Source organism: Homalodisca vitripennis, chromosome 8, assembly GCF_021130785.1.
Source record: "Homalodisca vitripennis isolate AUS2020 chromosome 8, UT_GWSS_2.1, whole genome shotgun sequence".
NCBI lineage: Eukaryota > Metazoa > Arthropoda > Insecta > Hemiptera > Cicadellidae > Homalodisca > Homalodisca vitripennis.
Window position 1 is genome coordinate 69,671,633 of NC_060214.1, and position 27,034 is coordinate 69,698,666.

At 33.2% G+C, this 27,034-nt stretch overlaps 1 protein-coding gene across 1 annotated transcript in view; it reads right to left on the bottom strand.

Annotated features, from left to right (window-relative positions):
- The window catches only part of LOC124367696 (inositol-trisphosphate 3-kinase homolog), a 255,077-nt gene that overhangs the window by 222,350 nt on the left and 5,693 nt on the right, over positions 1–27,034 (bottom strand). Inside the window, exon 2 of the mRNA XM_046824745.1 lies at positions 7,739–7,807. Within this exon, the coding sequence (XP_046680701.1) occupies positions 7,739–7,807 (69 nt within the window). The remainder of the gene's footprint in view (positions 1–7,738; positions 7,808–27,034) is intronic.

Here is a 27,034-nt window from a genome sequence, read left to right on the forward strand (position 1 = left end):
CTAAATTATATGCGTACCCGTCCGTCATGAGAGAATCAAGTTCTCCAAACGTTCCAGCGAGTGCTTGCACGAAGATACTCACGAATGTCCGGTCCTCTGTTTGTTCTGTTCAACTTTAATTAAATATTTAATTAACAGGTTAAGAGTAAAACAGAATCACTTTATACGTATAATATTGGAACAAAATAGAAGAACAACTTCATTCCCGCTGTTCACTGTTTTAAAATTACTACCTGTGCAACATCTATACGTATTTAAAGTGTTACGAATTTTTTATATTAGAAGTAGAAATAATTATATAGATGAGCTTATGAGCAGTGCAAGATATGCAGCAAATATACATTTTCGTTTGCCTAAAGTTCATAAAGAAGTTTTTAGACGATCCTATAATTATACAAGACAAAAATTTTTCAAGAATCTTCCTTTTTAAATTAAAAACTGCAACAATCTGAAACTTTTTTGTTATAAAGTAGAAATATGGATGTTTGGAAACTCAATTTTACAGTTCTTATAGAATGTATATCTTATATAAGTACTATTGATGTATTGAAAATGTTATCTCTTGTGTGTGTATATGGGTGTATGGTAGTATGTATTATTGTATAGTTTGTAGATAGATATTTGTAAATATGTATGTAGGTTAATTAGTGTGTTGATATAAGGCAGTGAAGGATGCGTGTTTTGTTGTGATTTTTAATGTTAGTGTTATGTAGTAATAAGTAAGGAATGTACATTTATAAAAATTATGTATTAGATATATTTTGTACCTTTTTGGGACAGATGCCACATGAGGCAGCATTGTTGGCTGTATGAATAATTTATTTGTAACTGAACTCATACCTTTTTTTTGTTTTTATTTATGTTGTGCCAACTACACAACTGGAAAGTGGTTAGCATTAGTTCCTAAGAATATCAAATGTACATACAATTATAAAATAGTAATGGAATAAATAAATTATTATAATTATATTATTATTACTTTATTAACGCTCAAAGTCTGAGCAGCCGTGTAGGAACGAAGACTTCATATATATGGGATTTAAATTACTTCATTTGAATACAAAAAGGTCTGGGACAATCCACCCATTACATATGGATTATTAACAATAAACAATAACCTAAACTGTCTATTAAAAAAACATGTTGAAAAAACTGCACAAGCTGTTTTTAGGAACAACAACTCCCGATTTTGATCGATAACAGTTAAAGGTAAATTGCTTATAATTAATTACAAATCTTGGTTAAAACTTGAAAGCAACAATTATCACAAATATTCATACTGACAAAATATTTTCAAACTCAGATAAAATGGACAATATACTAAACAAGATGATTCAAGTTCTTATTTTAGGCCATCTGAAGACGACGACATAACAGTGCATGCAAAGAGAGAATGCCAGTTATGTGATTCGCCTACAATACCGACACAGCGATAACATGGACAGGTCAAGGAGAAGCGGGCGAAAAGTGGCAATACACGTTTAAAGCGTCTGTCATATTGTTTATATTCTTTCATTTTGTACAACGCTAAAAATACGGTACAATACAGAATCGACAGGAAGATTTGTTCATCACAAGAGGGGCTGGAAAATAGATTTCTCTCTGGCTGTCTACACGATATGTTACTATAAACTTGAAACTTTGCACGAAGCTTCATTTGTATATAGAGAACATCGGGTACAATGATCGTGCAAGTTACTCAGTGGGTTTTGGTCCAGCGAAAATCTTTTGTATTGGTCTTATTCATGTTGGTACTGAGAAAATAACTAACTGAGATCAATCATATAACGTTTTAACATGTGACATAGTATCTCACATGTAGGTAACTATCCGCAACATACTTGAGAGAGATTTTATTTTAATATTTTCATAAAACTTCATTTCTATACAGTCAAAAATGTGTTCTATGATGATGGATGTCCATCCATGGGATTTGGTTGAGTATCATTGAAGTCTATCACTCTCTTTTGTCTGACGGGGAGACGTAAAACCTTTCTACTCGACAGTTTGCATGCAACCTCAGAGAACCCTGTTACGTAAAATGTGGCGTAGTATACTTCAGACTCCTCTACATTGTTTCTGAAATACCAGCAAGTTCTTAGTTGACACTCACTGACTGATCAGGTTCCAAATTGTAAGTGCTCATTTTAACGCAAATATTTGACATTGACTGCCTGAGCGATATTCAGCGTATGACGTACAAATGTTAAAAGAAAATACAGTATTCGCTTTATTTGCAAATACATTCAATGATATCGTATAGAGAAGACTGGCTGCAGCTTTACATAACGTTGGGCGAACAAATTATCTTATCGATGATTATGTTATCAGTCGTGATGTATCTAGCTTAGCTGTTTCTCAAAATTAAGTAATTGCCATAACACAATCTTGAGGATAAGAGGATCGCCTAGATTTTCCTAGAGGATCCTAGACAAAATTTTACGGATGATGCATTTTGATAACAACAGATGTTAAGTATGTGTTTAGTTATCCACATATGATAAACGATTTAGCTGACCTATATATATATATATATATATATATATATATATATATATATATATATATATATATATATATATATATATATATATATTATTATTATTATTATTAATTAATATATATATAATATTAATTGCAAAATCTATTGGAGTGGAGAGAATTTTCAAAAAAGAAGAAAGGGAGGGAGGAGAGAATGGGGAGATTTAAAAATTATAACCATTGGAGATAACTCTAGTAAAAACTCTTGATTGTGAGCTACAAATTCGAGGGCTGGCAATTGTTTGATGTTATACCAAGGATTAATTAAATGTGTTCAACAACCTTCTTTCTCGACTATGATTACCCTATTAGTTATCAGGGATATTATATTACAAAACATTGAAAGCGTTCTGTGTTAAAGACAATTTACACTACGGAACCGTTTCGATGATATCGACAGCCGAAAGAGCCAGCGTGGTATATCCACCATTGAATTGTTTCGATGATATCGGCAGCTAAAAGAGCTAGTGTGGTATATCCACTACGTAACCGTTTCCATGATATCGACAACTGAAGTATATAGATGAGCGGCATTGAAAGCGACCTGCGCGAAGGTTTCTTGCGCATGGAGGGGGGGAGGAGCAGGAGTTTGACCACGCCTACACCCTCTTTTACTGCTTGATCTATTTCTAACATGGTGCTTTGCTTCCCTGTGTTGGTGTTTTGGAGCATCACGCTATGTTTTGTTATTCGCGTTGTTACGTAATAACAAATATTATTATTTTTGTTAAGAATAGTGCATTGCATCTATTTAATATGTTAGTATAATTAATAAGTATTTTAACAAATGTTTATTGTTAACAGCTGTTCTTATTATTACTGTGTTGTAAAACAGCTGTTATGTAAAAATACCCTACGAGTGACAAAGTGGCGACAGAAGGAGTGGTTTAGTAAGGAATGTGGAGTGGGAAGTGAGCCATCGCTTCTCCCTCTCCATATTTCTCTCTCTCTCTCACTCCCACCCCGAACTTCACACTTAATAGGTCGCTTTCAAAGCGGCTCATCCATAGTACGGCATATCCATATAATTGTTTCGATGATATCGACAACTAAAATAGGTAGTCCGGTATATTACTTAGGAGATCAAACCCTCTTTGGTAACCAGAAATAATATTTGTTACAATCATAATCAAACACATGTTTATTTTTGTAATTCCAAAAAGTTTTACGTCATCATTAAAACATGAAGGATCATGAACATGAATATTTGTTACATGACAGAATCTGTACAACGTCATTAAAGTATGATCGTGCACGATAAGCACGATAGAACAATGAGGACCAATCATGGTGAACTCCCGTATGTTCGAGGCCTTGGCTGGTTCTCGACAGCACTTCTGCAGGAATTATTGGTTATTAGTTGTTAAAAGTGGGAAATGGTTACATTTGACCTTTCCTTTACTACTTATCTCAATCTTATGTAACAACTTCGTGTCATATAACCCAGATGAGTTGTTCAGTTTTCAAAACATTAAGACTCATCCCCCCATGTGATATTTGTACACACTTCAAGATTTTCGTTTCTTTGTCATCTGATTAAAATATGTGTTGGATATTTTTAGATAGGTCTCCCCTTACCTCTCTATCAGTTTGTTAACGATTTCTTTATTGGGTACCAGGAGGCGTTAGAGGGACAAAATTGAGACTCCATAACGTTATGTGTTTCATTTAATAATATTAAATTAAAAACCTTTATTTATATTTATACAATTTCTTTTTATTAGAAATATAACTGCTGAAGAAGATTAAGGGATTGGGGTCATTTCCTGGTATTTTCTTATTTAACTATTAATCAAAAGACAATCATCTGGGGGTATTACCGTATATAAGAATCTGAGTATTTTACACGGTCTGTGGTTTTTAGGATCGCTAGATGCGTACAATATTGGAAATTATTGAATCCAATTTTTACACCAAGTTGAATTTAGTTTATCTGTTTTTCGATTGCACGCACTCGAGACCTACTATTTGCACATTACTGGAAGAGTCAGATGTTGTTTTGTGTTTTTAATTAATGGAGAAACAACGGATTCACTCAGAGAAATTGGTGGTGTTTAAACATTGGTAATTTCAAAAATACTGATTTTATTAAGCGTCATAAATGGTTGTATATTTCAATTTTGCACATTATCAAAAAAATACGGAGCAACATAGACTCGATAGAAGGTTTTCTTGGCAGTACTATACATTGTAAAGTTTTTCACTCATGAACTTTTTTCCTTCTGATAATTTTGTGTTTGGTTGTTCTTTCGAATATCCGAACACGAGCCTTAAGCTAGAGAAGTTGAATAGGAACATGACAAAGATGATGCTTTTGATGAGTTAATGAATCTTTTTTGATTTCCTAGTCACTTTCCTTTAAATGTTGTTTTTAAAGTTACACAAAAAACATTTTTATTACTCCTAAAACCATTACAGGCAATTTCATAACCACATAAAAGGAAAACTTGCTGAAAGTAAGGGTACAAATATGTTGCATTATGTATAAAATGTAACTTAGAGAAATAACATGTTTTATACACACATTGCCATTCTCTCCCGTAATATTTCATATACATACTGTAAAATTTCATATAATTAACTTCTGCTGTTTTTTATCGTGGCTATACTTTCAGACAGCCAAATTACTATTTTTAACACCTACAACCGTTCAGAATATCCAATTTTTCTGTCTTCAAAGAAATTATCTGGGGTTGTGACTATGAATAGTTTTAAAATATCACCCAACCATTTGCGTTATCATTTATACAAATCATGCATTTTAACTGGAACAAACGCTACTGTTTGTTCCTAAGTTACATGGTTTCCTTAGAGGGTCAGACCTATTTTTCGTACATCACTTGGTTAATCTTTTGCACTTATAAGGTCTTAGTAAAAGTATCCATTTTGGTTATACAGGCTATATTTATACTCTTGTTCAGAAGCACGCTAAAAATGCCCTAATGTAACAGAGGCCAAGGCTGGGCTACAGAACGGTGGCATACATCCATGTATTGTACAGTTGATTATGTTCGTGATCTTCACGCCCTGATTACTCATTAATTCCATGATAATGGTCACGTGATCACATTAAGGAACTATAACACCGAAATAGCATTCTTTTCACAGCTTATATACATGATCAATGGCTTATCGTAACAACACTGGTTGATTGGGTTTTATCAAACAAGACCATTTAGTAAGAGGTCCAAAAGTCTATTCTGTTTGTTTCTATTGATCTTAGTAGGTTGCAAACACTCCTTTCATCGATTAATAACTGTTCGTAATAATTAATTTATTGACAGCCTTGAGAATATTTAGTCGTGAACTTAATTAGCCGAGCACTAATGAAGCTTATCACTCAAGGAGGTGAACCTGAAAAGATTGAATTTCTACCTGCTCATCTGTAGGCCTGTCCGCACGATAACTCGGGGAAAACGAAACTATAAACTTGAAACTCTGCATGAAGCTTTATTTCTATACGAGCGACATCGAATTCGATGATGGCGCACACCACTCGATGGGATTCAGGCGATCGTTAGCGAAGGTTTTAGAATGGTCTTATATGTAAAAACCAGATTAGAACGAGAAAATTGCTGAATAAACGAGCTGAGTAAAATCGTATGACATTTTATCACGTAACATAGTAAAATATGTGTTGTTACCCATATTGGGTTCGTTGTCAAGACCCTCATTCGTTCTGTCGAGTCCTTCCATGAATTGTTGTATCGGTTTACTTCTAGTTCCTTATTTTTTATCAACTTTTATACAGGCTTTAGAAGTTAGATAACTTTAAAATTCGTATTATATTCTACATTTATGTGCCTTAATTTTGTATCCTGCAACTGGTGAAGACATTCAATACTACTATATGACAATTAATGGATATCTTATTTTGTCTGAGACCTTGTAAACTTAACGTGGGTCATTAATGTTCTAACAAATCAAAAACTTTTATCCATCTCATATTGTTTATATTATATGGACTTTCCCGAACGACCCCTTCTCTGGAACCGTGACATGAACAGCGAAAGATTACTTAGTATAGTTAAAGTTGCCTTGTTACTGTATAAACCACAACCTCTACACTGTATCCTGGCTTGCTGTTCCCAGAAAGATTCCAAATTGCCTCCAACAGGAACATCACTCGGAAACACGGAACTTATAGAAAAATATGCCTCGGCTACTTTGGAATGGGAAATGGTTGTTGGAAAATTCTCAGCAACATATTCTGCCTCGTTGCTTAATGAAACCCTCTTAGAGGAATCCTGACATGGACAAGGACATTTCCCAAAGTATCTGCGAGGTAAGCTGTTTCTTTGGAAAATCCCAATATTTGGACTCAATCAGGATAAATTCCACATTGCCTTCATCAGGGACATCATTGGAACCTTAGCTTGAACAGCGAATTATTCCTGAACCGTTAGCTAAATGATGGTCAGTCATTGGAAGAAACTTCATTTCGCCAAATTATTTCACCTCGTTGCACCGTTTCAAGGGTCATCTATGTGAGGTCCATTATGTCATCTGGAAGCCCGTCATAAACAAGAACATTTTCCAGATTATCTTTGAGACTATCATATTTTATTTGAAACATTCAAATCTCGGAACTCAATGGCGTCTCACGTCTCACTGCTCCAGGACGGATTCCACATTGTCTCCAGTAGGAACTTGCTTCATCCCGGAGCCAATTGCGAAAAATTAGAATGTGTCCTAACATTACTGAGGTAAGATGTAACATGAAGAAACCCGCATCACTGCAACCTACTTTATCACACTTTTCCCTGAGACCTTGGTATGTGCGGCCTTCTAAATTTTACTATTCGTTTAAGTACGCGATACCTACAAATATAAAGATACCAGCTGGGGTTGGCTATCTTTCATCCAGATTAATTAAAAATCTGTACAGTAGTTTTGAGAAAACCTAAGGCTAAACAGAAATAAAAACACAATAGGGAGTTCGAACTGTAACATTTTCCCTTTTATAGCCGATAAAAAATGTATTTATACAAAAACATTAGAAAGAACTTCTCAGCTTTGAATTATCCTTAATAGTCAAATAAAAGTATTTGTTATATATCCTATTTTCATCTCCTCAGTTATTTCTCTAAATATAAATAATAAAATATAATATATTAAAACATAGTAATACAAAATAATTGTATAAATTGTAAAAATGTTATATATGCCTACTGTATAAATTATATGTAAAACTTACCTTTTTATGGTGGTTTGTAGGGGTCAGCACTCCGTTGTGGAAAATAGCCAGTCCTTTCTTTATGAGATACTGAAAAAATATACAACAATACTTAAATACAACAATTTCTGTAATCATTACAAAAGCATTATTATATTTATGAATAAAAATGGTGTTTCTTAAAGATCAAACAATATTTAACTGTAATTCTTAAAAAATATAAACAATAGTTTCTCCAAAAAAACAGTTATAAATAGATGTCCTTTCATGTATTTATATTTTAATTAATTTGACACGGGCTGGTCAATTTTGAGTCTATTACACGATGTAGTTATAGGGTAGTATTTGAGCAATGGTCCAGAGGTAGGGTCGTAGTAGCGACTTTTCGGGTACCACAAAAGAACCCCAACAATCCAAATAATAAAGTATAATAATAACTATAACAATATAAATAGTGATTTATGAATAGAGCAATGAATTGGAAAACGGAGATCTGACCATTACGAAATGTTTAAATATGGTACACTACTATATTTTATCTCACTTGTTAACTTTGTCTTGTTTTTAATTAAAAATTCAAGGACCAATTAGGATCCGATTTGCAATAAATGAAAATAGAGTAATACCTGAAAATAACAATTCATGTTTGGAAAACCGTATTAATTTCTTGGCTGATTTATTTTACTCAACTAATTCTTGAGGTCTTTTTCGTTTAAGGGCCAGCACAAAAGACCCTAGCTTGCCTATTCAAAACTCAGATCACGCGATGCTTGCCTGCTTGCTCATTTAGAAAAAAAATTAACTCGAGCTTGCAAAGTCCAAGCCCAGATCAACTCACCACGCTTCATTGACACAAAACTCAGACAGAACTAACGCAGGTTTCATTACAGGCTAAAGATAAGCGGCGCGCGTTTATCACTGATAAGACAAGTTTATACTAGAAGTAGTACCTGGACTACTGCCCTACGAACTAATAACACCAAAAAAACGATTAAATGCACTGTCAGTCAGGTATAATATGTTTGTAAGGTGCTGGTCCTTAAACGAAAAAGACCCAATTCTTGTCCTATGAAACATTTAGGAAAGCTATGACAATTAAAATTTTAAATTGCAAGGTTTCTTCTCCTAAGAAGAAAAAGAATTATCTATATGTTAAAAAACAATTTTTAAACCTACGTCATGTGCACATTTTAAATTTTCGATCATTGCATCTTTGCCGAATTGTGTGCTTAGATTACTAATTTCAACTCCGCAATTAACTTTTCCAGAATTTAATTAGTAGGGCACGTACCAGGAAATTGTTTGTTTTAAAACTAATTAACAATCTGTGAAGTTATTAGCTGCTAAATTTATAAACAATCAGAATATCTTGCATCACACATACGGTAATGGTTTATTTACACCAGCACGCTAGATGGGATGGACAGAGTGGGGACAAGGGTCTCTAAAGAAAGTGACCTTGAGAGATAATGAGTTGGTCTACAAACCACTGCTGACAAAACGTAATTAAAGAAATCGATAGCTCGACACACAGAATTCTTAGAATCTTGTTGTGAATGAAGAGATTCTTACCCATCACAACATTATTGGACTCTGTTTACAAACAACGTAGTACAACTTGTATGCACACAGAAGCCAAATTTAGGAGCCGTAATAAACTTATCAATCGATAACCAAATAAATATTGCGGCTCTGAGAAACCATTAAGATAATAACTTCACAGAAAAGTCCAACTCAGATAATATCCAGATAACAAAGCCGCGGTACTGAACATGTAGCAAACTCTAAAATTGTACGGAAAAATCGAATCTGTGGCTGTAATTAGATCATTATTAACATTTCGTCTGTGGCAGTCGCCCTAGTGCACTTAACTCCGTATAGACCAGCAGTGAAGGTGGTAAAAACTTGTATTGTAGCTGTACAGTTATTGTACAGCAGCTTAAAAATGCAAATAAAAACATATTGAATAATATTGCTTCTTCTGTTGATTTATTAACATTTTATTTTATGAATTTCTAAATTAGTTACTCGCAAAGATTGAATATTGTGTTTAGCATTGTAAACTAACTTAGGTTTCATCTAAACAAGGCAATATTATGATAAGCAACAGAAAAAAAAAACTATCTGCACGATAAGTGTAAAGATAATTTTTTAATTTTATACAGATTACTGAGAAGGTGGGCAATAACTTTAATAGTGGTCATATTAAATTTAATTATCTACAAAACTCTGTTACTAAGAAATCCCTGCTTACACATTTATGAAGATTTTTAATTACATTTTCCCACAGTATTTGAAAAACCGAATATTTTGTCGTCTTTGTCTCTTTAAAAATGTAACCTCAACATTGTCAGTGTTGCGAATGGTAAAAATTTAGAACGTATTTTGCACTCACGTTTGCAGGCACCAACTGTTCCAACACCTAATGTAACTAATCGCATTCACAGGTGTTTCAAAGTGGATACATTGTGGAGTTCCATAAAGAATTTGGAGTATTTGACGAAACACACTTGAATAAAAAAAAGTTTTTATTGAACGGTTTAAATACTTACACATTTGAAACAAAAGATAAAATTATTAATTTTTAAAAATAAACAAAGAGGATTCATTAAAAATCATAAAGTGTTTTATTAGGCGTTCTACAGTAATTAAATGTTCTCACTAGTTCTTCCCCTTAGACCAGATAATAATAATAAATAATCCGTACTTGAATATTAATCTTCTTTGCATCTAAGGGTGTAACCATCTCATTTGCTGCATTGCTTATTTCTAAATGCATAAAAGTTTAAGAAATATTTAGTACCAACAAATTTGTAATAATGAACAAAAATAGATTGATATTGATCAACATCACCGTAAACCCATCCATTCATAATTATTATTACAAATAATAGTAACCCGTGAGACGACTCGATTCAAGTTAAGAATTGGTGTTTTTTACTAATTTATGCAGACACCATCATCTAATTTAGCTTATAGCATATAATGAAACCACTGTAAATTTGTTTACTTTTCCTGGAGAGGTCAAAAGAATAACGACTCATCCCTGTTAATTCCAGCCATTAATTTAATTGATTACTCCATTATTCGATGTCAAACAACAACATTTTAATTGCCACCTTTGATAAGCTTAGCAAAATTAATCACAGAATAATTAAAAAACTGAAAAAATAAGTTAATATGTATTGTATGGAAGTCAAGGCCTTCTGGTTCAGAACACTCGCTGACCATGGAGACTCATCACTTTTTTACACACTCTAAAATTTGCTAAACAATCTCTTGTGTGAAGGTCAGTCTAAATTTGATCATGCGCAGATGCCTTCAGAATTCCTCATATATACTTGGGCTTGTTTCTTTTTTCCCCAGAACGGCCCGCCATTTCAATCCAAATAAAAGATTATACAACTACTGTTATTCGCTGCTAACCTTACATAACTACTATCCGGAATATATGAAATTTAATTCTTGTCTGTATAGGCTACATACGGCGATATATAAAAAGATAATTGTCTCACTTCAGAGACAATACATATAAATTAAATGGGCTATTGTAAGTTCAGGAAGCCATAACCAATTTGCATAAAACCTAATTTTACCTGAAATCGATAAGGATATTTCTCCTAATACAGGACCTGATCGTCACTCGCACTAGTTTTGACGAGGGTCGAAATGGGATGTTACAAAATTGTTTACAATATTAAAAGATATTTTTTTCATCCATAATATATTTTCTTTGTTTAAAGTCTGTCTTCGACGATGGAAAGATTGTAAAAGAAACAGAATTTTCCCGAGCATTAACAATCGTTTAGTGATGCAAGAAATAGTAACATTGCGTTTCGAGATCTGTAATCTGAACAACTACCGAACATAACTACGAAGTAGGTTAACCTTAAACATTAATATGGCTATCCTCCTGAGGAGGAGATCAGATTACAGATTTCGAAACGTAATGTTACTGATATCTTGTATCACTGACCGAAAAAGTGCTGTGTCCTGTATATATTTTGGCTAGAAACTCTTAAAACCAACCGTCAGACCCATATATAATAATATATCAGCGTGAGCCTACGAGATAAAAAGACAACATGGTGACATTAGATCATCTTCAGTCTCTTTTATCTCGTTTGTTGACGCTGATGTAACTATTATTTACGTCAATGACGATAAATAGTGAATTATCTTAAAATAGCTTGTTGTCAATAAGAAAAAAAAACTATTCCAAAACAAACTGTAGGATTGTGTTTGAATCCTTGAACATATTCTTTCATGACATTAGAAGGGCGGATCAAGAACTGATTTTCAGGAGGGGCCATCTTGGTTTTAGTTTGCCATTAACTTACTGTAACAGGTGATTTTGCATTTCAATACAACAAAAAATGAAATGTTTAGAAACAATTTTTGTCGTACTCAAAGTTTATTTCATTAAGTACGGTAAGTTTTTATATGGTTACAACACGAAATAAATTGATTAATTGTATTAAAGCATGTTTTTTTTTTTTCAAAATCTCGGGGGAGGAGTCCATGGCCCCCATGAACCCACCCCTAGATCCTCCACTGTGACATAAGTGTTTCATGCATTTATTATAATAATATGTAAAGCATGCTCTCTCACCCCCATCCAGCAGTAACATTTATTTATCTGTTTCAGGGCTTTAACTCTGGATAAAGGCAACAAACAAGACTGAATTAATATGGAGAGATCATCGCACTTTTGAAGAGTTTACTTACTATCAGTTTACTCGATAACAGCATTTTTTCCAGGGTCTCAGTACAAATACTCGTTACTTTTTAGTAACCAGGCGTGGTGAGAAGCAGTAATGGAGGAACCAATTAGCAGTGACTGTGGAGTAATCGGTAAGCAGCTGTAGCAGTTTCACACTAATGGTAACTGGTGACGACGTAAAGACCATTACGTAGCATGATACGTGATAAATTACAGCATATCACTTTCTAGCCGAACTGACATGGTCAATGATCCATTGCCTGTTGCCGAACAGTTGGTAACAAGGTAGCAAGTGTTGCGGTTACCTTAATTATGTGAAGAAAACAAATTTACCCAACACGCACACGCGCGCGCGTGCGCCAACACACACACACACAAGACAATAATTATTGTTCAAGAATTATAAGACATACTGCTATAATTAATAATTCAATCTTTTCACACGTTTAACTGTAGAAAAACAATAAGTTATAAAGGTAGCAGCTTGGCTATTTGGCTCATAGACTGTTTGGAGAGCATCAAGTGACAAGGTAACCATTTGGCTGTTTGGTCCTTAGATTGTTGGATAACATAAGGTGACAAGATAGCAGTTTGGCCCATAGATTGTTAGAGAGCATCAGGTTACCAGGCAGAAGTTTGGCTCATTGATTGTTGCAGAAAATCAGGTACCAAGATAACAGTTTGGCTCCTTGATTATTGGAGAGCGTACGGTGACAAGGTGGCAGTTTGGTCCATAGATTGTTGGATAACATAAGGTGACAAGATAGCAGTTTGGCTCCTTGATTATTGGAGAGCATCAGTTGACAAGATAACAGTTTGCAATTACCTTAATTGTGTGAAGAACACGAAAAATATTTCAAATGTTACACAATTATTATTAAAATGTTAAAATTATAAAAATTATTAGATTATCTAGGACTGTGGAGATATGAAATTACAATACTGTATCGTCTTGTAGGTTGAGTATATATTTATAACCTCCATAAAACTTGTACTATCATTATCCTGGAAACGCAACCAGCTGTTCTCTTCCATCATACTTCCACTTTTAGCACATTTTTCTGAAGACATTTCTTGTTGGGATTCTCTAGATTTTAAAAGTCCGACAGAATATGAATACTTATGATTCAAAAATGCATATATACAACTCTGGAAATTCATTTTTACATAAGTTTAGTATAGTTGTTCGCATATATTTTACAAATTACACGCTGGCATGTAGTTTGTGGATTTTGAGTTTAGCTCCAGTTCACCTTCCTCTTAGTGTAGCGTCTGGAATCTGACACTATCACAAACTTGACACCTGGAATCTGGAGTCATGTTCGTCTGAAGAGGAAAAAAAGTAAGACAGTTGCGGGACTGACCGACAGAAGTGACTACTTATAACGGGCTGTGAAAATATATCTTGAAAACTTTTTTTTCTTGCGTACTTACGTTTGCTAATTATTAAAAAGTTTTTTTTATTTTCTATTAATTTTATACATATTTTTGTAATATTTTCTTTTACTTTTCATATATTACAATGATCACTGACTTCTAAGTATTAAAGTAATAAATATTTATACATTTTCATTATCATCGTTTATATTAGTTTCATTAATTTGGTTGCTGTTTTCAGAGCTTTCATCACCACTATTTTCATTTGGTTTTGTGGTTGAATCAGAATAATTGTCTTCGTTTTCAAATATTACAATTATTAGCTGAAAAAGAAATAAACAAATATTTACTACTAGTACCTGTGAATCTAAATAATAATATATACGCTCCATCACAGCTGATTACTGACACCATTCTCATTGCCTAATTGTTAACTGCTGGTAGTTTCAGTAAAACATGCTTTAAATGTCATGTTACTTCAGATCAGCTGTTTATACAACGGTTTGTTTACGTTAAGCTGTCATTCTACTTTGAAAGCATGTGGAAAACAAACATGCGTGACGTTCCGTGACGTGAAACTAAAGCTTTTCTCCGTGCAAAACATATATCGTTATCCCGCCAAAGAAGAAGTAGTCACTTCAATAAGTCGGAGACTATGAAACTCTCAAGAGGTATTCTCATTGTCTCAATCAAATGCATTGATTGAGACACGATCTCTAAGCACGGTGGATCGGTTTAGCTCCAGTCCACCTTCCACTGTGCACCGTATCTTCACCTTGACTACACAATATTTTGTTGTCTACGTGTCTCTAATGTAGAAACGATTTAAAGAGTTCATTTTAGATTCTTGGATCTTTTCAGAACGACATGATGCCAGGAGTCAAGACTGTGACAGCATATGGCTCCAGACGCTGCAGTAAAGAGCTAAACTCAACATTCACATTGAATCAACTCTTCCCACCACAGCTATGTTATCTAATGTTACTGCAATAGAATGCGAATCTCTAAGCACGGTGGATCGGTTTAGCTCCAGTCCACCTTCCACTGTGCACCGTATCTTCACCTTGACTACACAATATTTTGTTGTCTACGTGTCTCTAATGTAGAAACGATTTAAAGAGTTCATTTTAGATTCTTGGATCTTTTCAGAACGACATGATGCCAGGAGTCAAGACTGTGACAGCATATGGCTCCAGACGCTGCACTAAAGAGCTTAACTCAACATTCACATTGAATCAACTCTTCCCACCACAGCTATGTTATCTAATGTTACTGCAATAGAATGCGAAACCTTTTACAATTGTTACACGAGTAATCATTGTAAATCAAGCTCGTGAACATATCTTATTACCTGCAGACTTGTGCGCATTGTAGCTGCCAATCAGACAGTACGAACTTCCCTTTGTTTTTTTTTTGGGGGGGGGAGGGGGGAAGCTCAATGAGGATGCAACGAGCAGAGCCACGTATTGAGGAATGAGGAAGTGACTGCACATTTTCTCTGAAATGTGTTTCCCAGCTACCACAACAGACGCACAGTTAACTCTAAATTCATACTAAAATAGTACAGTCACTCGAACAATCGTGAATACCAAGTGCGTTTTCAGGCCTACTTCTTATCAAAAACCGCAAAATAATGCTATCTCTGGTAGCTGGTTATGACAACATTTGTCCTTCGTTCCGTTTAAGGAATACAATTCAAATGCTGTACTGCAGTACAACATAGAATTGGATTCCTTATATGGCAAGAAGGAAAAATTGTGTATATATATATATATATATATATATATACATATATATATATATACAATATATATACATATGTATATACATTTACGATTGGGCGATTTAGAGCTTTATAGCGCAGCTTCATAAAAAAATGTTCACCCAATGAAATTAGTAAAACTGTGTAATAAATTTGTCAGTCCTGAGTTGTATTGATACATAACACAGTAACATACATTTTTAGATGCAAGTTAATTGTAAAATGTTTATTATGTGTATATGTCATGAAATATCATATATCATGTGTATATCATAATTATGTTACATTGACAATGTGATTGCAAGGCACTGTAATTGGTTCACTAAACTTTTTAACTTCAATTAGGCTTATCTTGTTTTCGTCATATGTTGCTAAAATTAACACCAAAACAGTAAAACGTCAACAACATGTGTGAATTTTAACAATGTCTGGCAAGGAAACAACGCGGAGCAATACTTTCAGGACATTCGACACTTACAGGGCAGACAAATATTTTTTAGGTTAATTTTTATATAAAACTAATCCAGTCCAAATGAAAATTACATATTATTACAGGTAAATTAAGCACGTTTTATTTTAAGTTCAGATATTTTCTTCTATTAATTAACGTAAAGCCTCAGTTATACATTTTGGCATCTTTACCACATTCATAATTAAATCATAAAACCTAGCGAAGTAAAGTTTTTTATTTACTTTTGATATTAAGCTATACAATGTTTTACAACCAAATTAAAAAATAAAATTGGTACCAATAACATGAAAAGTTTAAATAGGATTAGTTCCCAGTGGAACGATCCCACGGATAAAGAATATCATAAAAAAATATCATGACCACATATCATTCCAGGGGGGCCTCTGCTCTTTTTTCTCCTCAGCCTTAAAGTATTTCATGTAAACGGAATTTTGGAGTCTTCGTGTAGGGTTTAGTTGTTAGCATAAGAAGGAGCCCCTGTTGTAAAGCTTAATACTTTTGACTGGAAGGCTTGCAATTTATTTAAATTACTTTGCTTTGCTCATCCAAATATCTGGATTCCCAAACTGCAGATTGGTCTTGGTGGGCTTTTACAAATAACCAATTTCTGTTTTAGTGCGACAGGAGATTTTGGTTTTGGTAGGTGGAAGACACGTTTAAGGCAAGTATTTAATTTCAATCTGTTGCACTAAATGTAGAGGTGAGGTCAGGTCAAAAATTAATACATATGATCCCCTAGATAGCGAACTTTATTGTCTTATGATAATGAGGTGTTTTTAAGATATACGTGTTAAGAAGACGTGTTTGTTTCCGTAATGAGAACGTTTATTACACTTTCAATCTCCAGTCTCGAAACCAATGTTGTATTTCAGTGATGAAGGTTTGGAGATTGCTTGAAACTGTATCAGCAGAATATGAAATAGCCATTATAACCATTTCATCTGCTTAAGTGGTTAGTACAAAGTTTTGAGTGAGAGGCAGATCTGCAATGTACAACACAAAATTTATTCATGCGCTATCTCCGACTTGACTGTCTTTAAATTCACTGTTTTAGGATCCTTCTCTTACTCTGAATAATCTGTATTCAAAGAAGGGCTTGAGAACCCCATACACAAAATATTCTTAAGTTTATACAATAAGTCATCGTGCCATATCTAACCAAAGGTAGCGCCCCTAAGTCAAGGAATATCCCCGAGATACGTCTTCTCTCTAAACCACAATAACCACAAAGTTGACAACCCTAAGAATTTGTTGGACAGTTGAATGGCTTTTAAAAATAAGATATATTTTATTGTGCTGAACATTCAACAATAAAAACTAAATTTACCTTACAGACGCCACATACATATTACTTGTTTTTTAATGCGCGCATTACCAATACAGGTCTCACATTTTTTTGGCCAACGGATTTCGGAACACCTTTTCGTTTATGTTATTGTGTACTGGCAGAGAGATGTGTATTAAAATGTTTTACTATAGCGTGTACTATTAAAAATATAAATGCTCGGACTTTGAAACTGCGTTGGGAATACTGACAAGACATAGGCTAAAGTTGTTACGCTCATTGATTTGTTCCCGCTTGCGATACGCGTCTTAGACATGTAATTGCTAAAGAGTGTACAGCCTGTCACAAGTACTTAAGAGGACAACTAGATCATCTTTCGGACTATATCAATTCTGTAATAATCGTAAGGTAGGAGATTGTAGAAATGTTCTGCGTAATGGAGAAAACTACTTAATACTAAAAAGTAGAAAAAAAATTCCTGATTAAGAATTTTCAGCTAGACGCCTGTCATATCATACATGTGAACAAAAAGGGTGTATTGAACCATTTACACATATATTCTTATATTAATTTGGTTTAGCTACAGTTTAAAGTTAACAGGTTTTTGTATTATGAGAGTTCCTGATTAAATTCTTTAATGTCATTTTAAAATACATAGTTCCATTAAACTTGTTCAATAATTTATGTATATAAAGGTTCTGTCGCAACAACTTACTTTTGAACTGTGGCATGATTATGCGATGAAAAAACATCTACTTAAAAATCCTAAATTAAAATTCCTCTCCTCAAGTGTTGAAATATTTTCAAACAATTGGCCACTTTCTAATGAAAAGGAAACAATACTTTAGCGACATAGACCTCTCAGCAGTAGCGGTATGTTGATAGGTAATAGAAATGATAGTCTATAAGAAATGAAGTGAAATGACTTGAGGTTTGTAATACAACACTATGTGTGGTATACTATGTATCAACGAACATCGGTGCACCCAAGATGAATGAAGTATATACCAACCTGCTGATTATGTTCTAGCTGCTGGGTTTTGAAGGCCTAATAGTCCTTATGGCGGAGCTGCAATTTTTTTAAAGGACTTTTTTCACTATCCATTTTAAGTGGTAAATATTGACTCTTTCCAAGAACTTAAACAATTTGAGGGTGTTATGATAGCTGTCAGTGCCATTAACTTGTTAATTGTATCTGTGTATTGAACCTCGGAGTCGTCTATTGAAATTTTTACACAGAAACTATCTCAACTACTTGATTGTGTAAACTGTCGTATTAAATTATTGTAATTTCACAATTGTTATACCCGGAGACCTGAACATTGACCCCAGAGGAAATAATTCTGATTGTAAAGTTTCTTAACACTCCAAAATCTTATGACTGTTTCTGCTTCAATCTGCTTCCTACTAGATTGAATTCCTACCTGGACAATTTTATTTATAACTTCTAACCTCCAATAATATGTTAAACAGTAACATCCCATATATCGGATCACCTGAGCTTGGCGTTCAAGAATGAACTATCTTGCTTGTCATCCTGTGCAACTTCCTTGCCTAATGATGTTCTGGGTGCACAAACAACATATAACTATAGACTATTAAATGATATCAGTATTAATAGTTTTAAGTACAGGTTAAGTAAAATTGACTGGTTTGAAGTAATTGCTGCAGATAACCTTGATATAACTTTTAATTCTTTCATGCAGATTTTAAATGGTAATTTTACTGATTACTGTCCTTTGAATACCAAAGCAGACAAGTTTTAACAATAAGATATACAAACCTAGACACTGGTACACCCCTTTCTTAGAGAAAATTAGGCTAATTTTAGATTTATTTTGACAAAAGTAAGCGTAATTCCGATGTATTGGTAGAGCATAATAGGATTAAACAATTTTATAAGCATAAACAATGAGTGCCAATGATGATTTCATTTAGAATCACGTAACGTGTGCAAGGTTGCCTCGAGTGTTATTAATACTGAAACAGGACGTGTATCTAGGAAATGCTCACACTGAAAACCTCCTTTATCGGCTGATACATTTAATGATATTTTTGTAAATATTTCTAATAATTTAAAAAAAATGTAATACTGAGCCTAACCTGAGTGTAGCTATTGCCATTGATATGCTCAAATCTTTTGGTATAAATAATCCTCAAGTAGGACTTAAGTCTTTCAGACCAACTTTTCTACTATTAAGGGTGTTGAAAGTGTTGTACAGTATATCATTAAAGGGTTTGAAAATAAAGAACAAATTAGTACTTTGTTACTAGATTTAAGTAAAGCCTTTGATATTGTACTCACAGGTGACTTATTGAACAGTTAGGTTACTATGGAGAATAGGACAAGGAGGTACTGTATCTCTATTCATCTCCTATCTGTTCTACACATCTCAGTTTGTTAAAATAGGTGAACAAAGGTCCAATCTTAGGCATGTGGCAAGCGGGGTCCCCCAGGGTTCTGTCCTGGGCTCCTTCTTATTCACAATCTTAGTCAATGACCTTCCACATTTTGTGCCAAAAAGTGTGTTTTGTATGTAGATGGCACCACATGAATATGTTCTAGTAGATCTCCTGAAACTAATACTGTATGACACTACTATCACTCGCACCTATTATATGGTGCTCTTTTATGGGACAATTCTAATGGTGTTAAAAGTTTTCAAAAAAAGCTATATGCACTATCTTTAGTATAGATATCAGAGACTCTTGTAAGCCTTTTTTTGTTGAATATGGTAATACTAACTCTACCTTTTCATTTTATTTTGCAATGCTTATTTCATATTAAAGAAAACCTAGATTTACTACTCACTGTAAGAGGCATTATTCATGATCACAGAACTAGATACTGTAACCAAATCGATCTAAGATATGTTAGGCTAACTAAACTCAGCACATGTACTTGTATATTTGTAAAACTTTTCAATAGGCTACCTTTAAGTGTTGGAAATACTACTATGAAAAATGTTATGCTAAATTGGCTAAAAGAAAAATGTGATTCAGTTAAAGATATGTTGTCTTCCAATTTCATAATAGTATAGTCAAATGTACTTTTGAGCATAAGTAGACTTTAAACATTAACAGATGAATTGTTTTTACCTTCTAAATAAAAAATGTATGTGCTGGTCACGCACAATCAGTTAGATCATCTAAAACATAACAATTTATTTGATGAGCAGTATAATGGATTCCGTAAAGGTAAATCCACTACTTCAGCCCTGTTAGAATTTATGGAAACTATAATAGATTTGATAGACAAGTCCATGGACCTGTCAAAAGCATTTGACAGTATTTTCTCACAAAGACATCCTCGACAAACTTAAGTTATGGGTTTACCAAATGTTACTCTAAATTGGTTTAGATCACATCTCTCTGACAGATCCCAGTATATTACATCAAAACAAAACAATCAGTAAAACATAAATTAAGCAGACTAAAAATCAAGCATGGAATTCCTCAAGGCTCTATTCTGGAACCATTGCTGTTTTTATGCTATATCCAAGGAATGCCCTCAATTTTAAACAACATTAATGGTATAAAAAGTAGTTTGTTCTTGTATGCTGATGACTCTAACTTAATTGTGACTGCAAAAAATTATCAAAATCTGGAAATAGCCTTTAAAGAACAATTAAGACTTATTTTCAAAGAAATAATCTATTTTTCAATGGCTGCAAGACTAGTCAAATGCTATTTTCTACAGTACAAACTACAGATATTTCATATATATGAACTGAAAAACTACAATTTAAAAAAATAACAATATAAAATTCTTAGGACTTAACATACATAATATAATATTCCTTTGTTGGAACTGTAACATAATATACTTAACATATAATATATTTACTTACATAGATTATTGCCTAGCATTGAAACATTAAAGTCGATTTACTATGCACATATACATTCTAATTTATCTTAAATGTTGACTATTTATAGTGGAACAACTAAACAGAATTTAGACACAATTATGATACTTAAAAAAAGGCACTAAGAACCATTTTATATTTAGAAGAGCAAGTATCTGTAAGAGAAAAATTTTCTATTTCAGAACTCTCAATTATATATGATCAAATACATTATAGTGTGTGTGTGTGTGTGCCCATAAATCAGTTATCTCTATTATTAATTATCAATGCCAAACAAGTAATGAAATCAGACAGACACTCTGTAAAGTGTTACATACTCTATAACAACTTACTCTCTTAGCCATGTCGGATGAATAATGAAATGCGATGGACACTAAAAAGAACACTTCGACGCAGTAGTAACACCAATGAAGTTCATGTTACATTTCAAAAGTCACAAAAGTTTACCGTGTAACAACATAGCACCTACTTACATGTGAGGTCTAGCCCTGTATCAGGCGTCAACAATGGGCACACCTCATCTGCATGATAGCTAAATTTGCATCCACACTAGTAATTACTTATCAATCTTAAATTCAAGCAGGGAAATAAAGACATAATTATCATTCTTTATAACATAACGACCTACAATGGGATGGAAAAGAAGTTAGTGTCCGTTCTATATTGGTGGCACTTTTTACACATTTGTAACTATAACTATGGGAGATGTCTCATCTTAAAAATTTAATTACTATGCATCTGAAATCTTTTAATTTTTTTCTGTAAAAATTTATTACTTTTATAAATAAAAAATGTCAAACCATTTTTAATTCATTATTTAAACAAGGGAGTCTGAATGCATATTATATATCTAAGTAATTTTAAAATGAGCCTCTCCTATAATTTTGAAGACTGGAAAAGGCCATTTGTACATTGACATCAAACCCTATAATCTCTTATAAATTCTTTAAAGCTTTGGTATAGTTTACACCTGAAATGTAAACAATACACCTTCATATATTTTTCTGACTGAGTACAAACTAATGAGTTTCCAAACACAACGCTAAACTTACGAGAGTGTAACTATTGCTACCTGTCAGACGGTTTTATTGTCTTAGTGATTTACAACCTTGTAGTTTAAGCCATGAGCCAAACTTACATTACCTAACCAAAAATTGACTTACATTACCTGACTCCACAAACATACATGTTTTTGCATGTTAAAATGTCTTTGAGCCTTTAATTGTTAAGGGAAACAAACAGTAGAATCAATTTTCTTCTGTAATAAAGTAAAATGGTGTAATTAATTACATTACAGTTAATAATTACAAACAGGTTAATAAAATTAAATAGATAATCGACCAAATTAAACATTATCAAAATAAATTAATAAACTTAGATATACTTGGTACTATGTAATAGTTGAAAGAATTTACCTTGTCTATCGATAACGATTTGTAGGAAATTCCTCATATAGAGAGAAGGAAAAAGGTCATAACAATGATTTGGAAAAGCATAAACAGAGTTATTCATTCAGCTTTTAAGAATTACAGAGTTGACTGTACATGTATTGTCTGATAACTGGAACATTCACTTATCAAAGGATAAAGTTCAACTCAAAATGGTGTCCTCCTGAATGCATACAGACAGGCATCTCATGTTTTCATTGTGATATACAAAGATCAAAATGCTCAACGTTTTTCAAAGTTTTCCACAATACATGCAAGGTGAAATGGTTTGTCATCAATAGGAGTCAAAAACATGAGAAATGAAATGTGTCTTCTTAGACGAAATATCTAGAGGGTCGAAGTCAGGAAAGCGTGGTGGCTAATCATTCGGTCCACCTCTACCTATCCAACGCTCACGAAAATAAACATTCAGGTGCCAGCGGGCAGAATGTCTGTGTAGAAACACCATCTAGCATGAAATACATCTGCTGACAGAATGCAAGTGACATGCCTTCCAAATAATCAGGCAGTGAAGCGTAAAAGATGTTTATATAGGTCTTTCCAGTATGTCCCCTCTGAATAATGCATGGGCCCAAAAAACTATCAGCAACAATACAGCAAATGTTAATAGAGATTCTCTGTAGGTGAGAAAATGGTTTTAGACATTCTAAATTTCACCTTTTGTGTGAACTTCAAATCATCTGTGAACACATTAGCTGGGAAGTTTTTTTTACTGATGCAGGAAGCAACATCACAACATTACTCTTAGAGAATAATACTTTTTAGAAACAAGTTTATAGACAGAACAATTCACAGCACTATAAGAAATTACTATCATCATGTTACAACAATATATGAAGGATTTAAAACACACATAAAATGTGAGCACAGAAAAGGCTGTTAGTTTATGAGTGACAGCAATTATGGTCACTGATGAAAAAGAAATTAAGACCACACTATAATTTAATAACAAATTTAAGTGGATTGCCATGAGTTGTACCTGAAATCAAATACCTCGATGTGACAAAAGTAATGACACTGAGAAACCCAAGTTCTGACTTGAGTGCCCAACATGGGTAGTTTCAACACAAAAATTTTAACTCTAACTGAACACTATGTTGGATAGTCAATTTATGTTTACCACTCTTATTATTTTTATATAGAGCTTAACAATAAGGTGCCACAAGACGGCAGAATTACTTAGAATACCATTTCACTTATCGCTACAAATGCTGATTATTTCGAGGGGAGGTAAAACTTGATTAAAAGCAGGTACCGTATTGTGTGACATCTAATTTTAAAGTTCTTGGTAAAAGACAAATTGAGGTGAATAATAAGTTATTTCTAAGTTGGTTTAATCCTACTCAGCATTCGACTGAAGTTAAAAATTTCGCCTTTATTCAACTATATTCTATTTGGGATAAAAATTGGTTTTCTATACACAATTAATCTGGCCATTGGTTTGGTTTATTATGGTGCTCAATGGATCATTGCAATTAAAAAGTTTATTTGATCCCCACCCACCCACCAATTGAGGTTGAGGGGGATACTAACTTTAATTCAAAGGTGGATCTGTGGATGAAAATACACATCCACAGATGTACAAATGGGGACGAACATACACGCATACGGATGAACATACACATGCGATAACATAAACAATACGTATGCACAACTAAAAACTTAAACTCCACCACATTGAATCCGTGAATATATATTTCATACAGAGCTTAACTCATTTTAGAGAGCTAAAGCTACTTAATTTTATTTTCTAACTTCACAGTAATGGACTGACACAAGTAACAGACAAGTTGTCACAGACTGTATGTACCAGGTCAGTCAATTGGCTGACATTTTCCACCAACATGACCTACTGTAATCTGAGGAGGCTAGCACTTCACGGGCGTCACACCTATGCTAAGTGATGCTAAGTGCCAGCTTTCAAACTGAATGGTAATAAGTCCGGACCAAATGGGCTTAATTTGTAGTTTGGCGCAAGTATGTGCCCAGTAACCTTGTGTTGGTAATAGACTTATTATTCCATTTGCCAAAGGAAACAGCACACAATCTGGTCTGAAATACACGATTATAATTCTTCTATCGCAAAAATTGCATTGTACATCACAAAAACCATTCTACGGTACTTTGAAAAAATTATGTCACATGAAAGGGATCAAAGTTATCATTAACACAGGTACTCAAGATAACAAAAACATATTGTATGTGTAAATATTTTTCCATACTTTTATTTTATATTTAGTTCTGATAAAGAATAAAGAAAGGAAAAGTTGTTTTCTAAAATATTTCGGCATATTATGGAAATTTTATAAAGTTCTGTACACTTTGACTTCACAATTTTGTGCGAGCGCTGTGACTGATTATCTGCTACATGAATGTTTCGATGATTTTAGGTATAAAACTGGATATATATAGCAATTTCGTAAAAATATAATTTTACAAAATTATATTTCAGCTAAAATACTAAAGTAAAACCATCATGTCAATAGATCTACGAAAATACACAAATTTATAAAGGATCATAGTATTTTTAATTTGATTCCAAAAACATCAAATTAAAATGAGTAGTTTTTTAATGAAAAATTTCAAAAAAAAGATATCTTTTTTTAACCTATAAAAAAAACTCCAATAGGTTAAGCCATAATTTTTTCTCTTAACTGGCACCTTACACACAAAAAATGAATGTAAAATTATTTCTAGGTCATAACTTTAAAAATAACCTACTCTAGTTTCGAATCCCATTGAGGCTTAACAACTGGCCAATAAATAAAAAATTCAACAAGTTTGTTACTAAAGTCAAGTAGCATTATGGTTATTGCCTGTAAAATACAATGGTTGCATAAAACAGAGATCAGTTATGATAGAAGTTTTTATATACCAAGGGTAAATGTAAACTATGTACATGTAAATTCCAAGGAATATAAACTACCATGGTATTGGGCTGATTTGACTTTGGTCTGTCAAGTCCCCAAGGGAATGGATTCAGTACGTTAAACATAAATTTCCTCAAATAGGATTTGTTTTCACCTCACATTGTTGAATAATGGGAGCTTATATACAGAAAATATTCATAACAATAAATGTATAAATATTCTTATTGGATGAGCATTATAGAAGCCTATCACTCAAGACGCTGGCAAAATTTCTCATCTTTCTCCTGTTTGTCCATCTGTGTGATATTTCAAGAACTAACTGACATATAGACTCGGAATTTTGCAAGGAGCTTCATTTTTATACAGGTAACATATGTAACGTTCAATGCTGGATGAGCGTCAAGTAAATATTTTTACATTGGTCTTATGGGTAACTATCAGAAGAAAAACCGGAGAACAAACAAATTTGTAAACAACTCGAATAAAATTATGAGATTTGGCGGATTGGTTGATGAGACTTTCGCTAGATTCTGTTTAAATTCTGTTGTATTGGTTTATTTGTATATGAATAGGATACAGTCCGATGGAATGGAGAATGTCCCGCCATGGGATTTGGCTGAGCGTTAGCAATGCCTATAAGTAAGGCGTTATCTTGAGAATGAGTTGAACTATCATTTTGCTGTCAGTAAAGGATCTGGAAAAATTCTTTTACTGTAATAAATTCTTTCTATCTGCTAATGTGCCTGTGTGTCTATTTTGCACTGGATATTTAAAGAATGAATTGAGCTATGGATTTGAAATTTTGCATGTAACCTCATTTCTACAACGCAACGTCGTATTTGACGATAAGCAATTGCCTAGATGTGATTTAACAGTGCATTTGTGAAGTCTATCCACAAGATATCTCAAGAAGTATGTCATCTGTAAACTTTACATTTTTTAATTTTCAACTTTATTTACACACTGAGAAGAATGAATTCAATGATAGTGGATGTCTATCCACTGGATTTAGCTGAGTGTAATTCAACTTATTACTTAATAAGAAGACAAAATTCCTCTTTTGTTTGTCTGGATGCTACAAAAATTTATGTTCCGTCTATCTGTCTGCAGGACATTTCAATAATAAAATGAGCCATGAACTTTAGGTTAAATTTTTAAATTAAATTTTAAGTTCTGCAAAGTCTGTACATGGTTTCGTGTACTACCATGTATTGTGAAGACAACATAAAACAATAATATTTTAAAATTTACATAACGTATCAACTAAACAATGTTTCTACTACTTTGTCAAACTGCACAGAACTGTTAATGTTCATTGAGTATAAATAAAAGCATTTAACTTGTTTAAAAAATACAAAAGACTTAAGCCTAAATTTAAAACATTCAAGAATTGTTACCAAGGCGGATTAAGAACAATTGTTTAACCAAAAGTGGTTTTCTACGATATCGTGTCAGTTGAGACAAACAAAATCTGTTACTTTATGTCAAGAAACATACAAACTTGTAAAAAG